The 20568-nt window shown below is 56.7% G+C and overlaps 1 protein-coding gene across 1 annotated transcript; it reads left to right on the top strand.

Annotated features, from left to right (window-relative positions):
- Window positions 1-891: 891 nt before the first annotated feature.
- On the top strand, window positions 892-17789 carry INSRR (insulin receptor related receptor). The gene is made up of 23 exons (XM_069576922.1): window positions 892-1183; window positions 1307-1466; window positions 4686-5237; window positions 6784-7087; window positions 7182-7324; window positions 7515-7659; window positions 8509-8723; window positions 8995-9121; window positions 10923-11161; window positions 11374-11541; window positions 11634-11829; window positions 12026-12067; window positions 12145-12365; window positions 12621-12757; window positions 12842-13004; window positions 13249-13354; window positions 14021-14073; window positions 14254-14483; window positions 15159-15269; window positions 15399-15558; window positions 15855-15984; window positions 16106-16240; window positions 16717-17789. Exons 2-23 carry the CDS (start codon window positions 1382-1384, stop codon window positions 16958-16960), a joined length of 3906 nt encoding a protein of 1301 aa, XP_069433023.1. The 5' UTR covers window positions 892-1183; window positions 1307-1381; the 3' UTR covers window positions 16961-17789.
- Window positions 17790-20568: the final 2779 nt, after the last annotated feature.

Below are 20568 nucleotides of genomic sequence, written 5' to 3'. Positions count from 1 at the left end.
TAATAGATCTTCTCTCTTAGCTCCTCGGACTCGGGAGCCGCCCGCGGGCGGAGCTGGGGACACGTCGGTCCAGGGAGGCCGTGCACCCGGAAAGCCCCTGGTCCCTAGCACCAGCCAGAGGACGGGTCCCAGCCCCTTCACCCCGCGGGCCTCATGCCTGGGAAAGGGGAAGGAAGAGGGGTCCTGGGGGAGGGACTCTAAAGGAACCCACGAAGGAAGCCCTCCGAGGGGAGAATTTTCCCCACCAGGGCTCCAGAACACGTCTTCCCCCCAATTCCCCAAGAAAGAGACAGAGACCGACCCACTGAGCAGCCCGAATTAAGGAAGGTGGCGAGACAGAGGCGGAGCCCACGGGGTGACTGCCCTTTCCACGACGATTTTGGTTGGAACCAAGGGACTTAACTGGGACAGAGCCTAGCGCCAAAAACCTCCTAAGCAGGCTGCGAGGGCCTCGGAGAAGCGAAGGGCTTGGCTATTCCGGAGACGGGTCGTATAACCGCCAGGTTTCAAGCTTAGTTTGTTACCCCGCAGGTGTCAAGGCAGCGGGTAGCAGAACTCAGAACCACCCGTTCCCCGGGGATGGGGGCTGCTTCCTGCCGCTCCGGCTAGCCGTGCACCCCACCTGGGAGAAGTCCTCAGGGGCGGGGGTGGAGGGACCCACCGCTGCTGCAGCGGGGTTGGGGGGAGCCCTGTTCTAGGCCTACCATCCCCCGGTATTTGGGCCTTATTTCCCCAACAGACCTGTCCACCCTTGAGTTGTCAGGCTAAATATTTTGGTTGGCGGGAGAGGCGGAGAGAGCCGAGAGGTCCCAGTAAACCAATCCGTTGGGTCTGGGGCGGGGAAGCGGGAGCTGGGCGCGGCCCCTGCGTGCCGCCCTGGGAGATATCGCGGCAGCGCGGCCAGCTGGCGCTGGGGAGGCGAGCGCGCACGGAGGGATCCGGGGAGACTCTCCCCAGAGAGTCCCGCGCGCCCCGGGAGCCCCACCTGCTGTCCTCGGCCTGCTCCCGGGCTTCTGCCCCAGCCCTCGGGGTTGACCAGGCCTCTGGCGCTGTCTTTTGCTCAGCACCCTGCGTGACTCTTTTCCCCTGGAAGCTGGAGTCGCCCGGTTGCTGTCTGCGTCTCCGTCCTCATCTCTCTGTCTCCGGGTGCACACTGAGTCTCTGGCTCCAGTGGCCTGTCACTGTCTGTGTCTCTGTGGCTCTCATTACTTCTTTTCTGTCTCCTGCCATCTCTATGCAGGATTCTTAGTGGTTCTGCCCCTTCCCTTCCCTTTCCCTCTGAAGCCTGCCTCTGTGTGTCCCTTAGGACCCGTCAGACCCTTCTACTCCCCGGAGCCATCTGGAGAGGAGCCAGGACTGGGCACAAGACAGGACCAGGACAATGGCAGTGCCCAGTCTGTGGCCATGGGTAGCCTGCCTGCTTGCAGTCCTCCTCTCCTTGGGATTTGGCCTGGACACGAGAGAGGGTGAGTCCCCAGCCCTGTCTCCTGGAGCCCCATCTCCCTCCCAGCAGACTGGGAGGCCAAACGCTGAATTTCCACCCAGAACGTGTCCATTTCCCTACTGGGACATGAAGACTGGGGGTAGCTCTCAGAAGGACTTCCCACCAGGGAAAGCAGTCAGTTTCCCACATTAAGGGTGTTTTCCTCTCCGTTCCCTGGGAAATGAGAAGGACCTTGAAACAGAAGGATGGATAGATGCCCTCCATGTCTGCTTGTGAAACAGCAATCGTAATCCTAGTAAAGCCTGAATGAGAACCAAAGTGGGGGGAGGGGTAGTCTTAGAGGTCATTTCTAGAATCGCTGAATGGGAAAGGGGGCCAGGATGGGAAGGAGCTGAGAACTAGGCACCATTAAGTAACTGAACCCACTGTGCAGACGGGACATTGAAGCTGAGAGAACTGAAAGGTCGAGCTAGACTGATGTCCTGAACTTCTGCCTCTGGGTCCTGTCCTGTGTCCCCCACTTTGAGGGCCCATCCACTGGGCTAGGGGGCTGCTTCAAATTAGTCCCCAGGCTAAACACTGTGTAGTTTGGGGGGATGGGACCACGTAGACAAATTGGCTCTCCTGGAGGTGCTGGGGACTTGGCAGGGAGAGGAAAAAAATGCTGAGAGTGGAAGATTCAGAGGCGGAAGGAGTAAGAGATGTCCTTCTCCCCAAACCCACCATTCCCTTCCAGACTGAGGGAGCTCAGGAATCCAGTGCTCTGTGCCTCAGGGGTCACGTGATGCCCTCAGACTGGGGGCTTCCAGGGCAGAGCGGAGTCTCCCCTTCCTGTAGAGACAGAGGGGTTACGTGAATGGGTTGGGATACAGAGTCCCCAGAGGCACTGCCTGCAAGGCATAGCCCCACCGCCTGCACCCCTCCCCTCCTCCACTGCTGCACCAGGACAGGGCACAGCAGATGCCAGCCAGGAGCACAGTTGTCAGGACAGGAGCATGCCCCTGGGGTGTGGGGGAGGGAGGTATTTGGTCAGGGGACCCAGATGTCTGGTTCCCAGTGCAGCTCTGCACAGGGCCAGGTCTGGAGGGGAGGCAGGCAGGGGTTAACCTGTGAAGGTCGGTAGATTTGTTTTTCCAAATGACTCCCATCAGGGGAGCCCTAGAGAGGCCAGGGCATGATGGGAAGTGGCATGTGGGCTCCTGAAAGAACCCCCCATCTGCCTGCAGAGCCTGATTGGCCTTTGCCTAGAGGGACTAGAAGTGCTTTCTCATCCCTCTCTCTTTGTGTGTGTGCATGTGTACGTGCCAGTGCTCAGACACACACAGTTGCTGGGTAGAGCTAAGCACAGGGACCATTAATGACAACAGGGAGAAGGCATGAAGTAAGCCCCAGGGAGCCAGCCTAGCCTGCCCACCCCCTTTAAAACATCAGGGGATGGGCCTGGGTATCTAAGATGCCTGCCATGTTGCTTGAGGGCTGGGTAGGAGGGGAGGGAGTGGACGCTGGAGATGTTAGCAGGACTTGACTAGCAAACCAAAAGATTCAGACCTGAATCTTCTGAGTGAGGACCATGGAAAGTACCCTGGGAGAAGGGAGTGCAGGAACCAGGTATCCAACCTATTAGGGGAATCGTTCTAGGTGACTTGGGGAAAGAAAGAAAAATGTGGCCAGGGTCCTGGGACCCGAAAAATCCAAACACACCCAGTTCCCTGAGGGAGGAATTGACTTGAGATCCAGATGCCATCAATTCAACTCACAACCCCTGAGTGCCCAGTGCTTCCTGCCCTGAACTGGGCACCGTGGTGACTGACAAGGGCCCCAACCACAGGAGAGTCCCTTCTTGGAAGTGGTGACAGAGAGATAGAAAGCAATGTTGCAGCAATACCCTATGTGTTCTGGGGTGAGTGCTGGACTAAGTGCAGCAGAGCCTGAAGGGGAAGTGATTAACTCAGGGTCAGAGCGTCAGGGAAGAGGGGCTTGACCTGAGGCTTTCTGGACAAGAACTGAGGGGTTAACAGGCCAAGGAACTTTTCTAAGGTACTAGTGGGGCCCAGTTTATCAACATCCTGGAATGTCAGACTGAAGAATTTAAACTTGAACTTTTGGCAATGGGGAGCCATGGAATGTTCCTTCGAGAGTAAACAGATGCTGGGACCAAGGTTCTAGCTTCCTTAAGCCTGGGAGAGAAGGGGATTGTATGAAGCTCAGACTATCACTTCTCAGTCGCAGAATTCATTCATTCATTCCTTCACCAAATATTTACTGAGCACCAATTTTGTGCCAAGCACTATATCAGGCACCAAGGACACAGCAATGAATTACATGGTGATCCCTGCCCTTCTAGAGCTTACAACAAACAAAATAAAGAAGTAAATTGTATATTAGCCAGTGTTAAGCATTTGAAAAAACACTAAGTAGGAAAGGGAGTAGGAGGTAATAGGGTGATCAGAGAAGTCCTCACTGAGAAAGTGACATCTGAGCAGACTTCAAAGAGGTGCAGAGCCCTTGCGAGGGAAGAGTGTTCTAGCCAGAGGGAGCAGAAGGTGCAAAGACCCCAAGGCAGCGGCTTGGCAGGCTCGTTTGAGAAACCACAAGACAGCCGGTGTCTCTGAAGAAGAGAGGAAAAGGGGATGAAGTGGGAGAAGTGCAGAGGCCATGTAGGCTGTGGTGAGGACTTCAGCTTTTTATCAGTGATGGAGGCCGCTGGGGTGTTGTGAGTGGTAGAGGAGTGTGATCCAACTTGTGCGATGTGTTTCCACTCTGGCTGTGGAGTGGAGGATAGAAGAGAGAGGGGAGAAGGCGGAAGTGGGGAGACCATTTAGGAAGCTATTACTGTAAAGTCGGGAGGAGATGACAGTGAGAGCAGTGAAGGTGGTTCTGGGTGTATTCTAAAGGTGGAGCTCATAGGGTATGGGCGTTAGAGAAGGAAAGGAATCACGGAGGCTTTCGCTTTGGAATCTGACTGCAAGAAGAAAGTTGCAGTCAACTGAGAAGGGGACGTGAGTTTGGGAGGGAAGGTCGGGGGCTCACTTTTGCCCAGGTGGGCTCCTCTGGTAGGGATCTCTAAGCTGCGGATGAAGCCTCTGAAGCCCAGGGAGGAGGTTCCCCCCACATCCACAGCAGAGCCTGACTCTGCCTTAATGTCCCCTCCCAATATGGTTCCCTCCTCCCCAGATGCCAGGGCAGGATGGGGTGCTTGGCCCAAGCTGTACTGATGGCTACCTGCCACTTGTACCCGCAGTGTGCCCCAGCCTGGACATCCGCTCAGAGGTGGCAGAGCTGCGGCGGCTGGAGAACTGCAGCGTAGTGGAGGGCCACCTGCAGATCCTGCTCATGTTCACAGCCACTGGCGAGGACTTCCGTGGCCTCAGCTTCCCACGCCTCACCCAGGTCACCGACTACCTGCTGCTCTTCCGGGTCTATGGCCTGGAGAGCCTGCGTGACCTCTTCCCCAACCTGGCGGTCATCCGCGGTGCCCGCCTCTTCCTGGGCTACGCGCTGGTCATCTTCGAGATGCCACACATGCGGGATGTGGGGCTGCCGGCGCTGGGGGCCGTGCTGCGTGGGGCTGTGCGTGTGGAGAAGAACCAGGAGCTCTGCCATCTCTCCACCATTGACTGGGGTCTGCTGCAGCCTTCACCTGGTGCCAACCACATTGTGGGCAACAAGCTGGGCGAGGAGTGTGCCGATGTGTGCCCCGGCCTGCTTGGTGCCACCGGTGAGCCCTGTGCCAGGACTACATTCAGCGGTCACACCGACTACAGGTGCTGGACCTCCAGTCACTGCCAGAAAGGTGGGCACTGGCACAGAATAGGGCCAGGGAGCACAGGGAGGGCAGAGGCAGATGGCACTGGGCAACCATAAGATGGTACGTGTCCGTACTTTGCTGACACTATTTATTTTAACTCTCATTCATCCTATGTCTTTATTTCCGTTTTGCAGATGAGGCACCTGAGGCTCAGAAAAGTTAAATAACTGATGTAGCATCAGGTAGTCAAGGGGTAGGCACAAGACAGTATCAGGTAGTCATGGAGACAGTAAAAGAAAGTAAAAGTTGAATATGGGGGAGAAGAGTAGCTTGAATGGATACGAGGCAGCTGCGTAAGAGGCAGTATGAGGCAGAGGTCGAGAGCAAAGCCGACTGTCCTGGGTTTGAATCTCAGCTTTACTGCTTACTGGCCGTGTTCATTTCGCCTCCCTGTGCCTCGGTTTCCTCATCTGTAAAATGACTGTAGCACTGTGATGAGGAACAAACTGTTCTGTAAAACATTGCAACAGTGCCTGGACCATGGTAACTGGGTCTGTTTCTGGTGCAAACCGCCACAGTACAGGCTGGCAGTACTGAAATGGGGAGGTTGGGAGCTGGGCGGAAGAAGAAGGCAGGTGACAGATGAAGAACAGGACAGGTGAGGACAAATATGTGATGTGGGATCTTTTTTAGGAGGTAAGGTGCCTGGAGGGGAAGCGGAAGGGAACAGTGGAGAAAAGGAGGGGTGGCATAAGGTGGGGAAGGTTGGAGGAGGAGGTGAAGGTTGTAGAGGAGGGAAGGGAACCTTGAGAGGTTGGGAGCAGATCTGGGGCCCCCAGGCTGGGGTTCCTTCCATACAGCCCCTGGAGGTCAGCTCTCTTCACCCCAGTGCCTCAGCATCAGGGCAGAAGAGTAACCGGATCCCTGCTGTATCCACGGTGCCCCCACCCCCGAAGTCTCCCTGTTGGCTGTAAACACAGCTGCTTCATGTCCTCTCTCGTGTATAGTGTCAACATGCCCTGGCTGACCCCTGCCACACGCATCGCTCCCACGGACACATCCAGCTGCCACTGTGCAAAGGAGCCAGGCTCCCGGCACCCAGCCCCAACCCCTCCACATCTGCTTGGGGCTCCCTTCCACCCAGGGCAGAGACTGAAGAGGGAGGAGGGATGGGCAGAGGCCTGGGTCGAATGACCAGGGATGGCCCCTTCTCCCACACACTCCCAGGGCCACCTTGCCCTAGTCCTCACTCCTCAAGAGCAGCGGGCTGGTTCACCTTGGCCCCGTGCCCAGCGATGATCTGGGCACCAGGCCTAGACAGGACAGCAGGCGGGGGAGCAGGAGCCCTGATGGACAAGGTCGCTGCCTGGTCCTGAGTTCCAGTACCCCCGACTAGGCACTGTGGGAGGCGGGAGGCACAGAGAGGGGCCGTGGCCGTATCTTCAAGAGCCCCCATCTGAGGAAGAGTTGGCGACCAGTGTCATCTGAATTGGACCGATCTGGGTGCAGACCACGACTGTTAGCCCCTGGGGAGAGGGTAGGGAGGACCAAGGAGGTGCAGGTAAGGCCTAAGGCAGCACTCTGCCCGCAGTGTGCCCCTGTCCTCGTGGGCTGGCCTGCACAGTCAGGGGCGAGTGCTGCCACACCGAGTGCCTGGGAGGCTGCAGCCGGCCAGAAGACCCCCGAGCCTGTGTCGCCTGCCGCCACCTCTACTTCCAGGGCGCCTGCCACCGGGCCTGCCCGCCAGGCACCTACCAGCATGAGTCCTGGCGCTGCGTCACAGCGGAGCGCTGTGCCAGCCTGCGCTCTGTGCCTGGCCGTGCCTCCACCTTCGGCATCCACCAGGGTAGTTGTCTGGCCCAGTGCCCTCCAGGCTTCACCCGTAATGATAGCAGGTGAGTGTCGGGTGGGTGGGGGGCACCCTTGGAGCAGTGAGGAGGCCCACACTGGTCCAGGACTCATGCCACATCCTCTGCTTGCCCCTACTAGCATATTCTGCCACAAATGCGAGGGGCTGTGCCCCAAAGAGTGCAAAGTGGGCACCAAGACCATCGACTCTGTCCAGGCAGCACAGGATCTGGTGGGCTGCACCCACGTGGAAGGGAGCCTCATCCTCAACCTCCGCCAAGGCTGTTAGTGCCTTCCAGAGCCACACCCTTCCTCCTGGCCACACCCTTTACAATGACCCAGCTAAAGCACCACTTTCCATCATCCTGGGTCCCTGCCCTGAGGGCCCCCTTCCCTGGGCCCCCAGCCAGCTCCCCCACAATGGACCCATCACTTCCCTTGCCCTGGCTCCAGTCCTGTCTTCCCCATCCCCAGATAACCTGGAGCTGGAGCTGCAGCGAAGCCTGGGACTGGTAGAGACCATCACTGGCTTCCTCAAAATCAAGCACTCCTTTGCCCTCGTGTCCCTAGGCTTTTTCAAGAACCTCAAACTTATCCGGGGGGACACCATGGTGGATGGGTAAGGGATCAGAATTAGTTTGCTCTATCATATCTCCTCCCCAGCATTCCCCAAACTGTAGTCAAGTGTGTGGGAACCAGCTCTGCCACTTACTAACTATGTGACTCTGGGTAGGTTAACTTCTCTGGTCCTCAACTTTCTCATCCATAAAATGGGGTTAACATAACACTACTTATTTATTAGGGCTGTTGAGAATATTACTGAAGCTGTTATGTATAAAGCACTTAAAACAGAGCCTGAAACAAAATATATACAATTACATAAAATTGTATTTACATATCACCCTGTATGGATTGTCTATAATTGTTGTCATCTGATCCTCTTAGCTGCAGAGCAAACTGCCTGGGTTTGAAACCCATTCCTACCTCTACCAGTCAAAGCTTACCCTTAATGTAGCCAGGATTTTTCAAAATAATGTTTTAAATTATCAGCCAGCCAAGTGGTTTCTCGCGTACCCCCCAAGGGGTCCCCACTCCAGCTGGAAAGGCATAGCCCCAGGCTGAGTCTCACTCCGCCCTGTGTCCCCAAAGCCAGGACAGAGCCTGGCAGAGAGCAGTGCTCAGTTAATGTGAGATGCAGGAAGGAAGAAGGTGGAAAAACTGTTGGCCCCATTTCACTGATGAGGAAAACACAGAACGTGGGTGCCTTGCTGGACGCCACACTCCTGGTCAGTGGCACAGAGTGGGTGTGTACTAATGCCCCACGTGGACCGGTGTGGGTGGGCTGCTGTGTGCCCTGCCTCCCCCGTGCCCCTAGTGCAGCCCCGTCAGGAAGAGCCCATAAGACACGCCCTTCCTCATCCCTTGCCCCCACCTGCCGTGCAGAGCAAGGTCCCCTGGCCTCCCCCAGGAACTACACCTTGTACGTGCTGGATAACCAGAACCTACAGCAGCTGGGGTCCTGGGTGGCTGCAGGGCTCACCATTCCTGTGGGCAAGATATACTTCGCCTTCAACCCACGCCTCTGCTTGGAGCACATCTACCGCTTGGAGGAGGTGACTGGCACTAAGGGACGGCAAAACAAGGCTGAGATCAACCCCCGCACCAACGGAGACCGCGCTGCCTGTAAGGCCCGACACCCCAAGCCCCGGCACCTTGGCAGTGAGAGAGGGGACCCCAAGGAACACCCACACACACACACACACACACACTAGAACACACCAGACACGCCCCAGGGTGGAGCGGAGGCTTGAAGGGAACGATGGGATAAGTTCCCTTCAGAGGCCACGTTAAGGGTAGGATGCTGCGGGGTCAGGGTCGGGGCTTGGGAGTAGGCGGCTCAAGCAGGTGCTCTCAACATGGTCAAAAGCAGGTGTTCGTCTTTTACCCCACCCAGGCCAGACTCGCACTCTGCGCTTTGTGTCCAACGTGACGGAGGCCAATCGCATCTTGCTGCGATGGGAGCGCTACGAACCTCTTGAGGCTCGCGACCTACTCAGCTTCATCGTGTACTACAAGGAGTCGTGAGTGGCAGGGGCGGGGCCAGATGGGGTAGGGTCAGAGAGGGGCGGGGTCAGTGGGGTGGGCGGGGCGGGGCGGGGCGGGGCGGGGCGGGGCCAGAGCGGGGGTGGGGGTCAGAGCCTGACCAGGCCAATTTGTTGACCACACATAGGTGAGGGCAGAGTCCTGCGGGGCTGTGGAAAGCCAGAAAGCCAAGAACCCCGAGTCTCACTCCCTTGTAGGGCTCACGTCTGGCTCTCCTCTCAGCTTCTTCATCCCTCCGTGCCTCAGTTTTATCTCACCCAGTGATGAAGAGGACAGTCAGGATTTCTGAAAGCCCAGGAGAGGCGCCCTGCTGGGAAGACTTGGATAATTAAAGCTCAATTCACTATGCTAATGTTTTGTACTGACCACATGCTCCTGCCCCAGCAGCGGTTTGGGAAGTACCCACTAATTTGGCCAGTTTTATCCACATCTTTGCCAGCATTTCATTAAAGCCTGAGGAAGGGCGGTAGCAGGGACAACCAAGAACCAACTGCTCTTTTCTTTGGAGAGAATGTGCCGGCGATAGCAGGATGGATAGTGGTTAGACCACAGGAAGGACTTCTCCAAAAGCACGGCTAGAATCAAAAATAGAAATCTTTAGAAGAGAGAGATGGAGTGAAGAGCACTGTCGCCCTTTATGGTAGATGGAAGACGGGAGCTACCTGGATTGGAATCATTTCCTGTGAATTAAAATGGAGGGATCTTAGTTGCTCACTAGCACAGAGCCTAAGGGAACCCAGGTGGCACAGTGGTAAAGAATCCACCTGCCAAGCAGGAGACACAGGTTTGATCCCTGGGTCGGGGAGATCCCCCAGAGTAGGAAACAGCAACCCACTCCAGTATTCTTGCCTGGGAAAGTCCATGGACAGAGGAGCCTAGTGGGCTACAATCCACAGTCCATGAGGCCACAGAGAGTCAGAACATAGCTGAGCAACTTGGTACACACACACGCACACAGGCCTGGCCTGGGAGTGGGGGAGAGATCTGCTCACAGGGCCAAGGCTCTCCTAGGCCTCAGTAGAAGATGAAGGACTTTGGCAGGACGAACTGGACAGTTCGTTAAAAACAGATTCCTGAGCCCCACACCCATAGATTCTGATTCCATTAGTCCTGGGCAGGGCCTGTAAATCTGCATTTCTAACAAGCTCCCAGGTAATGCTGAATCTTCTGGTCCACATATTGAGGAGTGCTATCATGGACCGCAATATAAACCCACCCCCCAACCTCTGGCTTGTGCAGCTCACATTCTGCATGACTATACATGGCTGTCTTTGGACTCAAAGGGCAGACAGTCTTAGAGGTTTTTCAGGAAACTCCCCTGGCATCTGCCTTGCAGTGTGGCTATGGCTATGCTCCCTTAGAGATATATACTGTGGGGTGTGTGCATGCGTGTGGGTGCATGCGTGTGTGTGTGTGTGTGTGTGTGTTAGTCGCTCAGTCACGTCTGACTCTTTGCAACCCCATGGACTATAGCCTGCCAGCTTTCTCTGTCCATGGAAATCTCCAGGCAAGAATACTGGAGAGGGTAGCCATTCCTTTCTCCAGGGGATCTTCCCAACCCAGGGATGGAACCCAGGTCTCTGTTTCAGCTCTGAGCAGATCCACTCAGTGAGTGAGTCATGCCCACAGGGCACCTGCCCCAAAGGGCAGACCCACATCTGCTTCTGAATGCCCTTGCACACACCGGGAGGAGAATGACCCTGCCAGTCTTGGAGTACTTCAGAGAAGAGGGCCAGGGCTAAATGAGCTGCCCCTCAGCTCCAGGGATGGTTTGTTCAGCCCATTCCAGAATGCCACAGAGTACGTAGGTCCAGATGCCTGTGGGGCCCAGAGCTGGAACCTGCTGGATGTGGAGCTGCCCCTCAGCCGCACCCAGGAGCCGGGGGTGACCCTAGCCCCACTCAAGCCCTGGACACAGTATGCTGTGTTTGTACGGGCCATCACACTGACCACAGCGGAGGACAGCCCCCATCAAGGAGCCCAAAGCCCCATCGTCTACCTCCGAACCTTACCGGCAGGTAGGCTGAAGCCTTTGAAGGGGGTGGGAGCTAGATGCCTGGACCCTAGAGAGAATGGAAGAACACGGGCACCGGAAATAGAAAAGCTGGGTCACTGAACACCTGGTCTACAGAGGCTGGGAGGCCGGACCTCAGAGAGAAGGGCCCATTACCAGACAGTATTTAAAAGGGGGATCTGCAGTCCCTGCGTTGTGCCCTCCTCCCACCCTCAGCGCCCACAGTGCCCCAGGACGTCATCTCCACGTCCAATTCCTCCTCCCACCTGCTGGTGCGCTGGAAGCCACCGATCCAGCGCAACGGAAACATCACCTACTACCTGGTGCTGTGGCAACGTCTGGCAGAGGACAGCGACCTCTACCTCAATGACTACTGCCACCGCGGTGCGCAGGGAGGAGGCGCGGGCCGGAGGGGTTGGGGTAGCGGGCTGCGGGCGCGGCCAGTCTAACTACTTCCTTGCCCGCCGCCCCTCCAGGCTTGCGGCTGCCCACCAGCAACAACGATCCTCGCTTCGACGGAGAAGACGGGGAACTCGAGGCCGACAGGGAGCCTGGCTGCTGCCCTTGCCAGCACCCACCTCCTGGGCAGGTCCTACCACCGCTGGAGGCACAGGAGGCGTCGTTCCAGAAGAAGTTTGAAAACTTTCTACACAACGCCATCACCATTCCCAAGTGCGTCTCGGCGCGAGAAAGCCAGGCGGGAGTCCAGGGTGCTGATGGGCGGGGTTTGTGAGGGGAGGGGCGGGGTGGGTAGGGGGTTATGGGCGGGGCCTGAGGTTGTCGGTGGGTTAGGAGGCGGTGCGCCCCTGCAAAGAGCACTGAGATGCGTTCCAGGCGAGCCTGACAGGGCCCTCTCTGGTCTTCCCAGATCCCCTTGGAAGGTGACATCCATCAATAAGAGCCCTCAAAGGTGAGCGGGGACCGAGCAGAGGCCGAGAAGCGCGGTTCCCGAGGCGGGGCTGTGGCGCTGACTTGCGCCCTCTCTAGGGACTCAGGGAGGAGCCGACGGGCAGCCGAGGCCCTCCGGCTTGGGGGAAATAGCTCGGATTTCAAGATTCAAGAGGACAAAGTGCCTCGGGAGCGAGCGGTGCTGAGTGGCCTGCGCCACTTCACAGAGTACCGGATCGACATCCATGCCTGCAACCACGCGGCGCACACCGTGGGCTGCAGCGCGGCCACCTTCGTCTTTGCGCGCACCATGCCCCACAGTAGGTGACCCTCCCCCAGCTCTATCCTGCCCACACACCGACCCCAAGGACCCTATCTAATTAGTGCTCTAACTAGCCAGTTTGACAACCTCCCACCTCCCTGCCCGCTCCAAACTCAGGGCCTCTCCTTGCTCACTCCTGCCAGTCCCCATAATCCCAGAGTTTCCTTGAACCTTCCAGTTTAGCCCCCTGTGTTTGAACATGAAGGTGAGAAGAAATAATTGTAGTCAGGTTGCCTGATGGCCTCTCCTGCAGGAGAAGCTGATGGTATCCCAGGAAAAGTGGCTTGGGAGGCAGCCAGCAAGAGCAGTGTTCTCCTGCGCTGGCTTGAGCCACCGGACCCCAACGGACTCATTCTCAAGTACGAAATCAAGTACCGCCGCCTGGGAGAGGTAGGCACCCCAGGAGACACCCTAACCTAGCCCCAGTCTGTCCCTCCATCCTCTTCCTAGCCAGCTATTCTGTGCTGCCCTCAGGAGGCCACAGTGCTGTGTGTGTCCCGCATGCGATATGCCAAATTTGGGGGTGTCCACCTGGCCCTGCTGCCTCCTGGAAACTACTCTGCCAGAGTTCGGGCAACCTCACTGGCTGGCAACGGCTCCTGGACAGACAGTGTCGCTTTCTACATCCCTGGCCCGGGTATGCTAGCCTCCGTCTATACAGCCTCTGACCTGTATTCCCAAACAGCCCCACCTGGGCCCCCACCCACATCTCCCACTGTGGAAACCGCAGGTCCCTCCACCTTCCACCCCATCCGCCCCGCATCCTCATCTCCCACTGTGTCCTTGACCCCCTGACTTCACCATCTTTTTACAATTATTATTGTTTTTTTCTTTTTTCTGACTTCTCCATCTTTGACCCTCTGCTGTCTTCTGGCCACCAGAGGAGGAAGACTCCGGGGGGCTGCACGTCCTTCTCACCATCACCCCTGTAGGGCTCATGCTGCTCATCATTCTTGCTGCCCTTGGTTTCTTCTACAGCAAGAAGAGGTGATGATGAGTCCCACTGATTCCCAACCCCCTTCTTCTCTGAGCCCTCATCATAACATCAGTGCAATCAGATGGTAGCAGATGAGACAGCAGAAAGGACTTCCTTAGAAACAGTAACTCTTCCCCTGGAGGCATTGACATACCTGGAGAAAAGAGACATGCTTTTTAATTAGGGTGACCAACTTGTCCATGTTTGCCCGGGACTTTCCTGATTTTAGTAGAAACAGTCCTATATTCTGGGAAACCCCTCAGTCTGGGCATCCTGGGACTGTTGGTCCCCACACTCTCAGCCTGAGAGCTAATGAAACTGGTCCGATCATAGCAGAGAAAGAAGCAGGAAATCTCAGGATGTGTCCTGGGCTTCTTGATGTCAGATCCCCCTGGAGCTGAATATGACGGGGAACTGAGGACAGGACTTTGATTAGCTGGTTCTGAGAACTAGCTGAGGAGACCAGAGCCTTGCTACTCCTGTCCTCCCAGATCCCAGGACTAGGACCAAGACTAGCTTGGGAAGTCCTTGGGGTTCCCCAGGGGTCACCCTGACCAGAGCTAAGGTAGGATCATAACTTCCTTCCTCCTTGGAGTACCCCTCCTCCTTGTCCTCTGACATGGCTCCTTCCTTCCCGAGGACCCTTCCAGGCTGACCCCCTTCACCTCCCATTGCAGAAACAGTACCCTGTATGCCTCTGTGAATCCGGAATACTTCAGCGCCTCTCACAGTAGGTCTGGGGGTGGCTGGACAGGTGGTGTGGGGAAGGGAGACCAGAGGGGAGAAGAGACAGACTTCCAGGCCATCTCGGAGAAGGCAGCCTTGGAACCCGAGCCCTTCAGCAGGAAGAGGGTGGGTGGAGGTGTGGCAGAGAGCAGTGTGCTTGCTCGTGACCCCCACTCCCTCTCAGTGTACATCCCCGATGAGTGGGAGGTGCCTCGGGAGCAGATCTCCATAATCCGAGAACTGGGCCAGGGCTCTTTCGGGATGGTATACGAGGGGCTGGCACAAGGACTGGAGGTTGGAGAGGAGCCCACGCCGGTGGCCCTGAAGACTGTGAATGAGCTGGCCAGCCCACGAGAACGCATTGAGTTCCTCAAGGAAGCCTCTGTCATGAAGGCATTCAAGTGCCACCACGTGGTAAGGGAGGGTCAAGTCCAAAGTCAGGGTCAAAATTAGGATGAAGGTCATGTGGTTAGAGGGGAAAGATCAGAGATGAGGTCAGGGCAACATCAAGTCCAGGACTGGGACTGTGGTTAGGATCCTCACTGGAGTAAAGGTCATGGTAGGGCTATAATAGGATCATGGCTAGGGCTGAGATCAGTCATGGCTGAAGGTCAATCCTGAGTGTTCAGAGCATTCTTAGGAGGGTGACTGGAGTCAAGAATTGAGCCAATCATGAAGACTGAGATGACAGATACAATTACGGTCATGGATTAGGGAGACTTCCCTAGTGGTCCAGTGGCTGAGAGTCCACACTCTCAATGCAGGGGGCCCAGGTTCGATCCCTAGTCAGGTAACTAGATCCCAGATGCCACAGCTAAAGATCCTGTGTGCTGTCAACTTAAACAACAACAAAAAAATCCCACGTGCCACAACTAAGACCCAGCGGCAACCAAATAAATATATTTTATTTTAAAAAGATCATGGGGTGGGGTCAAGGTCATTGTTAGGTCAAGATGAGGGTTATGGTCATGGCTAGGGTTAGGAGGGTTGTTGTCTGAGTCAGGTTGTGGTCACAGCAGAACAAGGTTTTGGCCTGGTGGGTCAAAGGGAGCTGAGTAGACCCGCAACCAGGCTCTTTCTCCATGCCAGGTGCGTCTCCTGGGCGTGGTGTCTCAGGGCCAGCCAACCCTGGTCATCATGGAGCTAATGGCCCGAGGGGATCTCAAGAGCCATCTTCGATCTCTGCGGCCCGAGGCAGAGGTGGGGACCAGGAAGCTTCTGGGTGGAGGGGCTGGGGAATTGGAAAGGACTTGGGCAGTTGAAGGCATAATCCTTGTGCAGGAGTCTAGCCTCAAGTTCTTGCTTCACCAGCCCGTCTCTTGGTTCTAGAACAACCCTGGGCTCCCACGGCCAGCACTGGGAGATATGATCCAGATGGCTGGTGAGATTGCGGATGGCATGGCCTACCTTGCTGCCAACAAGTTTGTGCATCGAGACCTCGCGGCCCGGAACTGCATGGTGTCCCAGGACTTCACTGTCAAGATTGGGGGTACAGAGGGGGCCAGGCAGGTGGGGCAGCCTGGGTAGAGAGACTCCCCCAGCAAGGCAGGAGAAGACCGAGGCCTGTCCCTCAGCTCTGTCCCTGATCTCCCCCTGACCTGGATCTCCGTCTCCCCGTCTGAGGACAGCAGGATTTGGATGGGGTGATCTCTGAGGTCCTTGGAGCCCGTACAGTCCAGGATTCTTGGAGACTGTGGAGGTGGAGGGGGTTGGGAGAGATACTCCTGGGGCAGGAGCTGCTGACTGGCTCTGCTGCCCCACAGCCCATCCACCCTCCCTTTCCAGACTTCGGGATGACTCGAGATGTGTATGAGACAGACTACTACCGCAAGGGCGGGAAGGGGCTGCTGCCTGTCCGCTGGATGGCCCCCGAGTCCCTCAAAGATGGAATCTTCACCACCCACTCTGACGTCTGGTGGGGCCTGGCTGGAGCAGGGGGCTCAGGGGTGTGGAGGCAGGGTCTGGCATGCACTCCCTAGGGTGTACTGAGCTGCATGAAGCATGCGGGGCTCAGGCCCTCCTCCCTGTCCTCCCAGGTCCTTCGGCGTGGTGCTGTGGGAGATCGTGACCCTGGCTGAACAACCTTACCAGGGCCTATCCAATGAGCAGGTGCTCAAGTTCGTCATGGACGGTGGAGTCCTGGAAGAACTGGAGAGCTGTCCCGTTCAGCTGTGAGTCACCCCAGCCTGGCCCTGCCTCAGCCCTGCCCTGCCAACATCTGCCCCACCCCTGGGAGTCTCTGAGGCTTCTACCTATGCTCATCCCCAGCTCTGAGCCCTCCCACTTGAAATCCTGCAACCCCCATTTACTCCCCTGTGACCCAAGCTCAGTTGGTAAAGAATCCGCCTGCAGTGCAGGAGACCTAGTTTCAATCCCTGGATTGGGAAGATCCCCTGGAGAAGGGCATGGCAACCCACTCCAGTATTCTTGCCTGGAGAATCCCATGGACAGAGGAGCCTGGTGGGCTACAAGTTCATAAGGTCACAAAGAGTCGGACACGACTGAGCAACTAAGCACAGCACAGACCTGAGCAGACATACTCCCCCCATGACCCCCTCCATAACCCCCTCCCTCACACTGATTGGCCCTCTCAGTGCAGGAGGCAGGAGGCGTGCACCCGTCTGACACTGCCCCCTGCCTCCACCAGGCAGGATCTGATGCAGCGCTGCTGGCAGCAGAACCCGCGCCTGCGCCCCACCTTTACCCACATCCTGGACAGCATACAGGAGGAGCTGAGGCCCTCCTTCCGCCTCCTCTCCTTCTATCACAGCCCAGGATGCCGGGGGGCCCGGGCCTCCCTGCCGCCCACCGATGCAGAGCCTGACTCCCCCCAAACCCCAAAAGAGGCCTCTTCAGACTTCAGCCCCCAGAATGGGGGTCCAGGACATTGAGGGGCACTCCGTTCCCTGGCTGATTGGCCTCCCATGGACAGAGAGGAAGGGACCTAAGCTTTGCAGCTGTGAGAGGCTGAGACGTTCACACCCCAGCCCCATGCTGAGACAGCCGAAGGAGAAACAGAGCAGAGCAGGACAGGTTGGGGGGTGACAGGGAGACCACAGCTGAGTCATGGCAGGGAAGATTTCCTCAGGAATCTGAGTTCTCCGTGAGAAAGTAAATGAAGCCACAGCAGCAATGGAGATTAGATGGTGGACAAGACGCTCTGAGTGAGAGAGCCTACTCAGACTAGAAAGAGAGGCTGGGCTGCTCTGAAGGCAGGGTCTGGGGACCCCACCGGCGGTTCTGGAGCTCCTGTGGACACCCGGGGCCATCAACACGCTAGAAACCAGATGAGCCACCAGACTCGGGCCTGGAAGCCTCTCTGTCCGCGTTTGGGATGCTGGGGCTGAGCGTCCAGATGACCGCTCTTTGTACCGCTGTGTCTCACCTCCTCCCCTGCCCCAGGCCATAGTGCATGTGGGGAGAACGCAGGGACCTGGCTGAGTGGCTTCCCAGCCTGGCCTCGGGGCCTGCCCTCTCCCCTTCCTCTCCTTTGCCTCACCCAGGGCCCCCAAGCTTGGTGCTCCCCCTTCCTCTTCTCCAGGGCCTTCCCTCGGTGCAGGCTCACCCCTTCTCCCAGGCCCTTCCCCTCAATCCCCCCCTGCCCTGGAATTATTAAGGCCTTAAGAGCCTTGCTTCCTCCCTGCCCTCACGCCTGCCCCCCACCCCCGCCTCTCATGGGAAGGCTGGAGAAGGCAGAATAAAGGCCGAGGTCTGTCTGTACCCTGGTCCCGGGCAGCCCATTATCTCTCCATCTATATGGTCTTAACATTGGATGAACTTCCTCCCTCCCTCCTTGGGGACCTGAGGTGGTGACCCTGAGGCAGTGATAAGGATAAAACACTGCTGTCAAACACCACCTCCATGAGGCCCTGAGCAGCCAGGGCTGCCACGGCAGCGACGCAGGACAGCCCTGCTATTATCTGCGGCTCAGGCGGCCAGAAGTGGTTGAGCCCGGCAGGGGAACCTTTGTATCCGGCCTCCCAGCCTCACCAACCTGTTCCCCTACATCTCATCTTTAGGTCATCTCTCACTGTTTCCACTGGATAGACATTTCCTGGGGTCTCCCAGGACAGACGTGAGGCGGGCAGAACGTGGGACAGGGGAGGAGGGGTCTTGATGACATTACCAGTCCCTGCTGGATGGCCCCCTGCCAGGGCAGGGAACACGTCAGAGCAGAGTCTTTGTGTCTGGCGCCCTACTGTTCTGCCATCCCTGGAGGCATGTTAAAGGAACACTTGGGAGTTGGCTTCCAGGTTCTTATGGCAGTGCCATCAGGGCATCTGAAGGGGAGGAGTTGCAGATGAATGACTTAAAGCCTTGCTGAAGGGAGTGGTAGCAGGAGGGGCTGGGCCTGACTCAAGGCTTTTTAGAATCCTGTACCAGTGTTTCCTGCATCCAGGTCCCTGGGGCCAGAGCTCCCATGCCACATGCTGCCACACACACAGCAGGTCTAGGGAGATTTATACTTCTAAGTGCTTGCTCACTCCAGCAGCTGTCCTGCAAACCACAGCTCCTTAAGGCATGACTGGAGTGGGTATGAGTCTGTGCAAGGCCATCTCTATATAACAACCACAACTCACGTGCACCATCCTGACATGGGCAGGAAGGACCTCGCATCCCACCGCACCCCTGCCCTGCCTGTCATTGGTGACTAAGGCAACAGTGACCCCTAATGGTTGCTGGCAGAATCACAGCTTAGGGAGAAAAGAGTGGGGAAGGTTGTTCTCGCCTCCCCTGAGATGCTGGTCTCAGAGAGGCCACTATCGAGTACAAGGGAGGAGAGACTCCACACAAGAATCCTGGATCGGAGACCTGCACACTCGCACAGATCACACCGGTTACCCCGCACTTGCACAGGCCCAGAGAGGGCAGCACTGGGGTCCAGCTCTCTCCCCACTACCCACATCCCCTCACCTCTGCAGGACGGAGCATGGCATGCTCAGGAAGTGCTGGCCATCTGAATGGGGAGGGGTTTAAAGAAGGGATTGGGAGCTGAAGAAAAGAGGGCTTCAGAAAAAAAGTGTCTGTGCTTTACCTCTAAAGATGAGTAGCTGGTGGCTGACCCAAAAGAATGTTTGGGAGAAGGATGTAGGGATACTGGAAGACAAACTCTACTGCCATCTGTACCCTAGGAAAGAAACGAATATATATTGTAAATAACCAGACTCGAAAATAATTTAAAAACCAAAAACCTGGATGTAATAAGGCAGCAAGAAAGATGGTGGTTAGATTTCAGAAGGGACTTCCCAACTATAGAGAAGCTTGGTGGGGGTGGGGTGGGGGGAGGAAGTGTCCCCGCTCTCAGAGACAGCTAGAGACAGACAATAGGCTGGCTTGGCGAGGGAAAGCAACAGACGCATGCCACAGAAGCAGAAGGGTGAATGCAGTGACTGAAAGGGTCCAGCGACGCCCCTGATTTTCTCCTCTCCCCCAGACTCAGGCAGAACTTCAGTAAAAATCACCTGCAGCTGGCTGGGAAGGGAAGAGAATGGAGTGGAGACAGATTGGCATAAAAGAATGAAATGTTTGGGACCTCCCTGCTGGTCTAGGGGTTAAGAATCTGCCTTGCAATGCAGGGGGTGCGGGTTCAGTCCCTGATCCAGGAACGAAGATCCCACATGGAGTATCTAAGCCCAGGTGCTGCAACTGGAGAGCCTGCGCTCTGCAGTGGCAGATCTGGCATGCAACGAAGACCTAACACAGGCAAACAAAGCGAAAGTGAAGTCACTCAGTCGAGTCCGACTCTTTGCAACCCCATGGGCTGTAGCCTACCAGGCTCCTCCGTCCATGGGGTGTTCCAGGCAAGAGTACTGGAGTCGGCTGCCATTTCCTTCACCAGGGGATCTTCCCAACCCAGGGATCAAACCTGGGTCTCCTGCATTGCCGACAGACGCCTTACTGTCTGAGCCACCAGGGAAGCCCTCAAATAAATAAATAAATATGTAAAAAGGAATCCCATGTTTACCACCTACCCCTTTGGAACTGTTCTTGTGCCCTCGACAAGTCCCTCACTTGAGCAAAGGGATGCTGGAGGCTATGGGTCTGGTGTCCCACCCCCTCCAAGCTCAGGATCGATTGATACATCTTCGTGTGGTAGGAGATAGGTGCCTTCTACAGTGAGGGACCTGGAGGCCTGGGCTAGGAGGTTTGAGATCAAGTGGTCGAGGGTCAGGAGAGCTGTACCACTAGATCAGGCAGAGGTGGGGGCAGGACAAGTTGGGTTACAGTTCCTCTTCCTCTAGGCTCTGGGCATAGGGCAGTAGACTGCAGCCAGAGTGGCTGCTGGGTGTCATCACAGGGGGGAAGAGCAGAGTTCGAGGACAGGAGGGCCAGCATCCTGCTCCTGCTCCCAGGCCATCCCCAAGCCCCATGCTCCCTCCAAGTCCTGGGAACTTGGATGGCAGGGCACCGGGTCTTAGCCACCCAGCCAGGGGGCAAATGAGGAGTAGAAACTTGAACCTTCCGCTAGGCCTAGTGTCAGCAACGCTGTGGAAGCCCC

This window comes from Ovis canadensis, chromosome 1 (assembly GCF_042477335.2).
Source record: "Ovis canadensis isolate MfBH-ARS-UI-01 breed Bighorn chromosome 1, ARS-UI_OviCan_v2, whole genome shotgun sequence".
NCBI lineage: Eukaryota > Metazoa > Chordata > Mammalia > Artiodactyla > Bovidae > Ovis > Ovis canadensis.
This window is presented reverse-complemented; position numbering and strand designations above follow the sequence as displayed.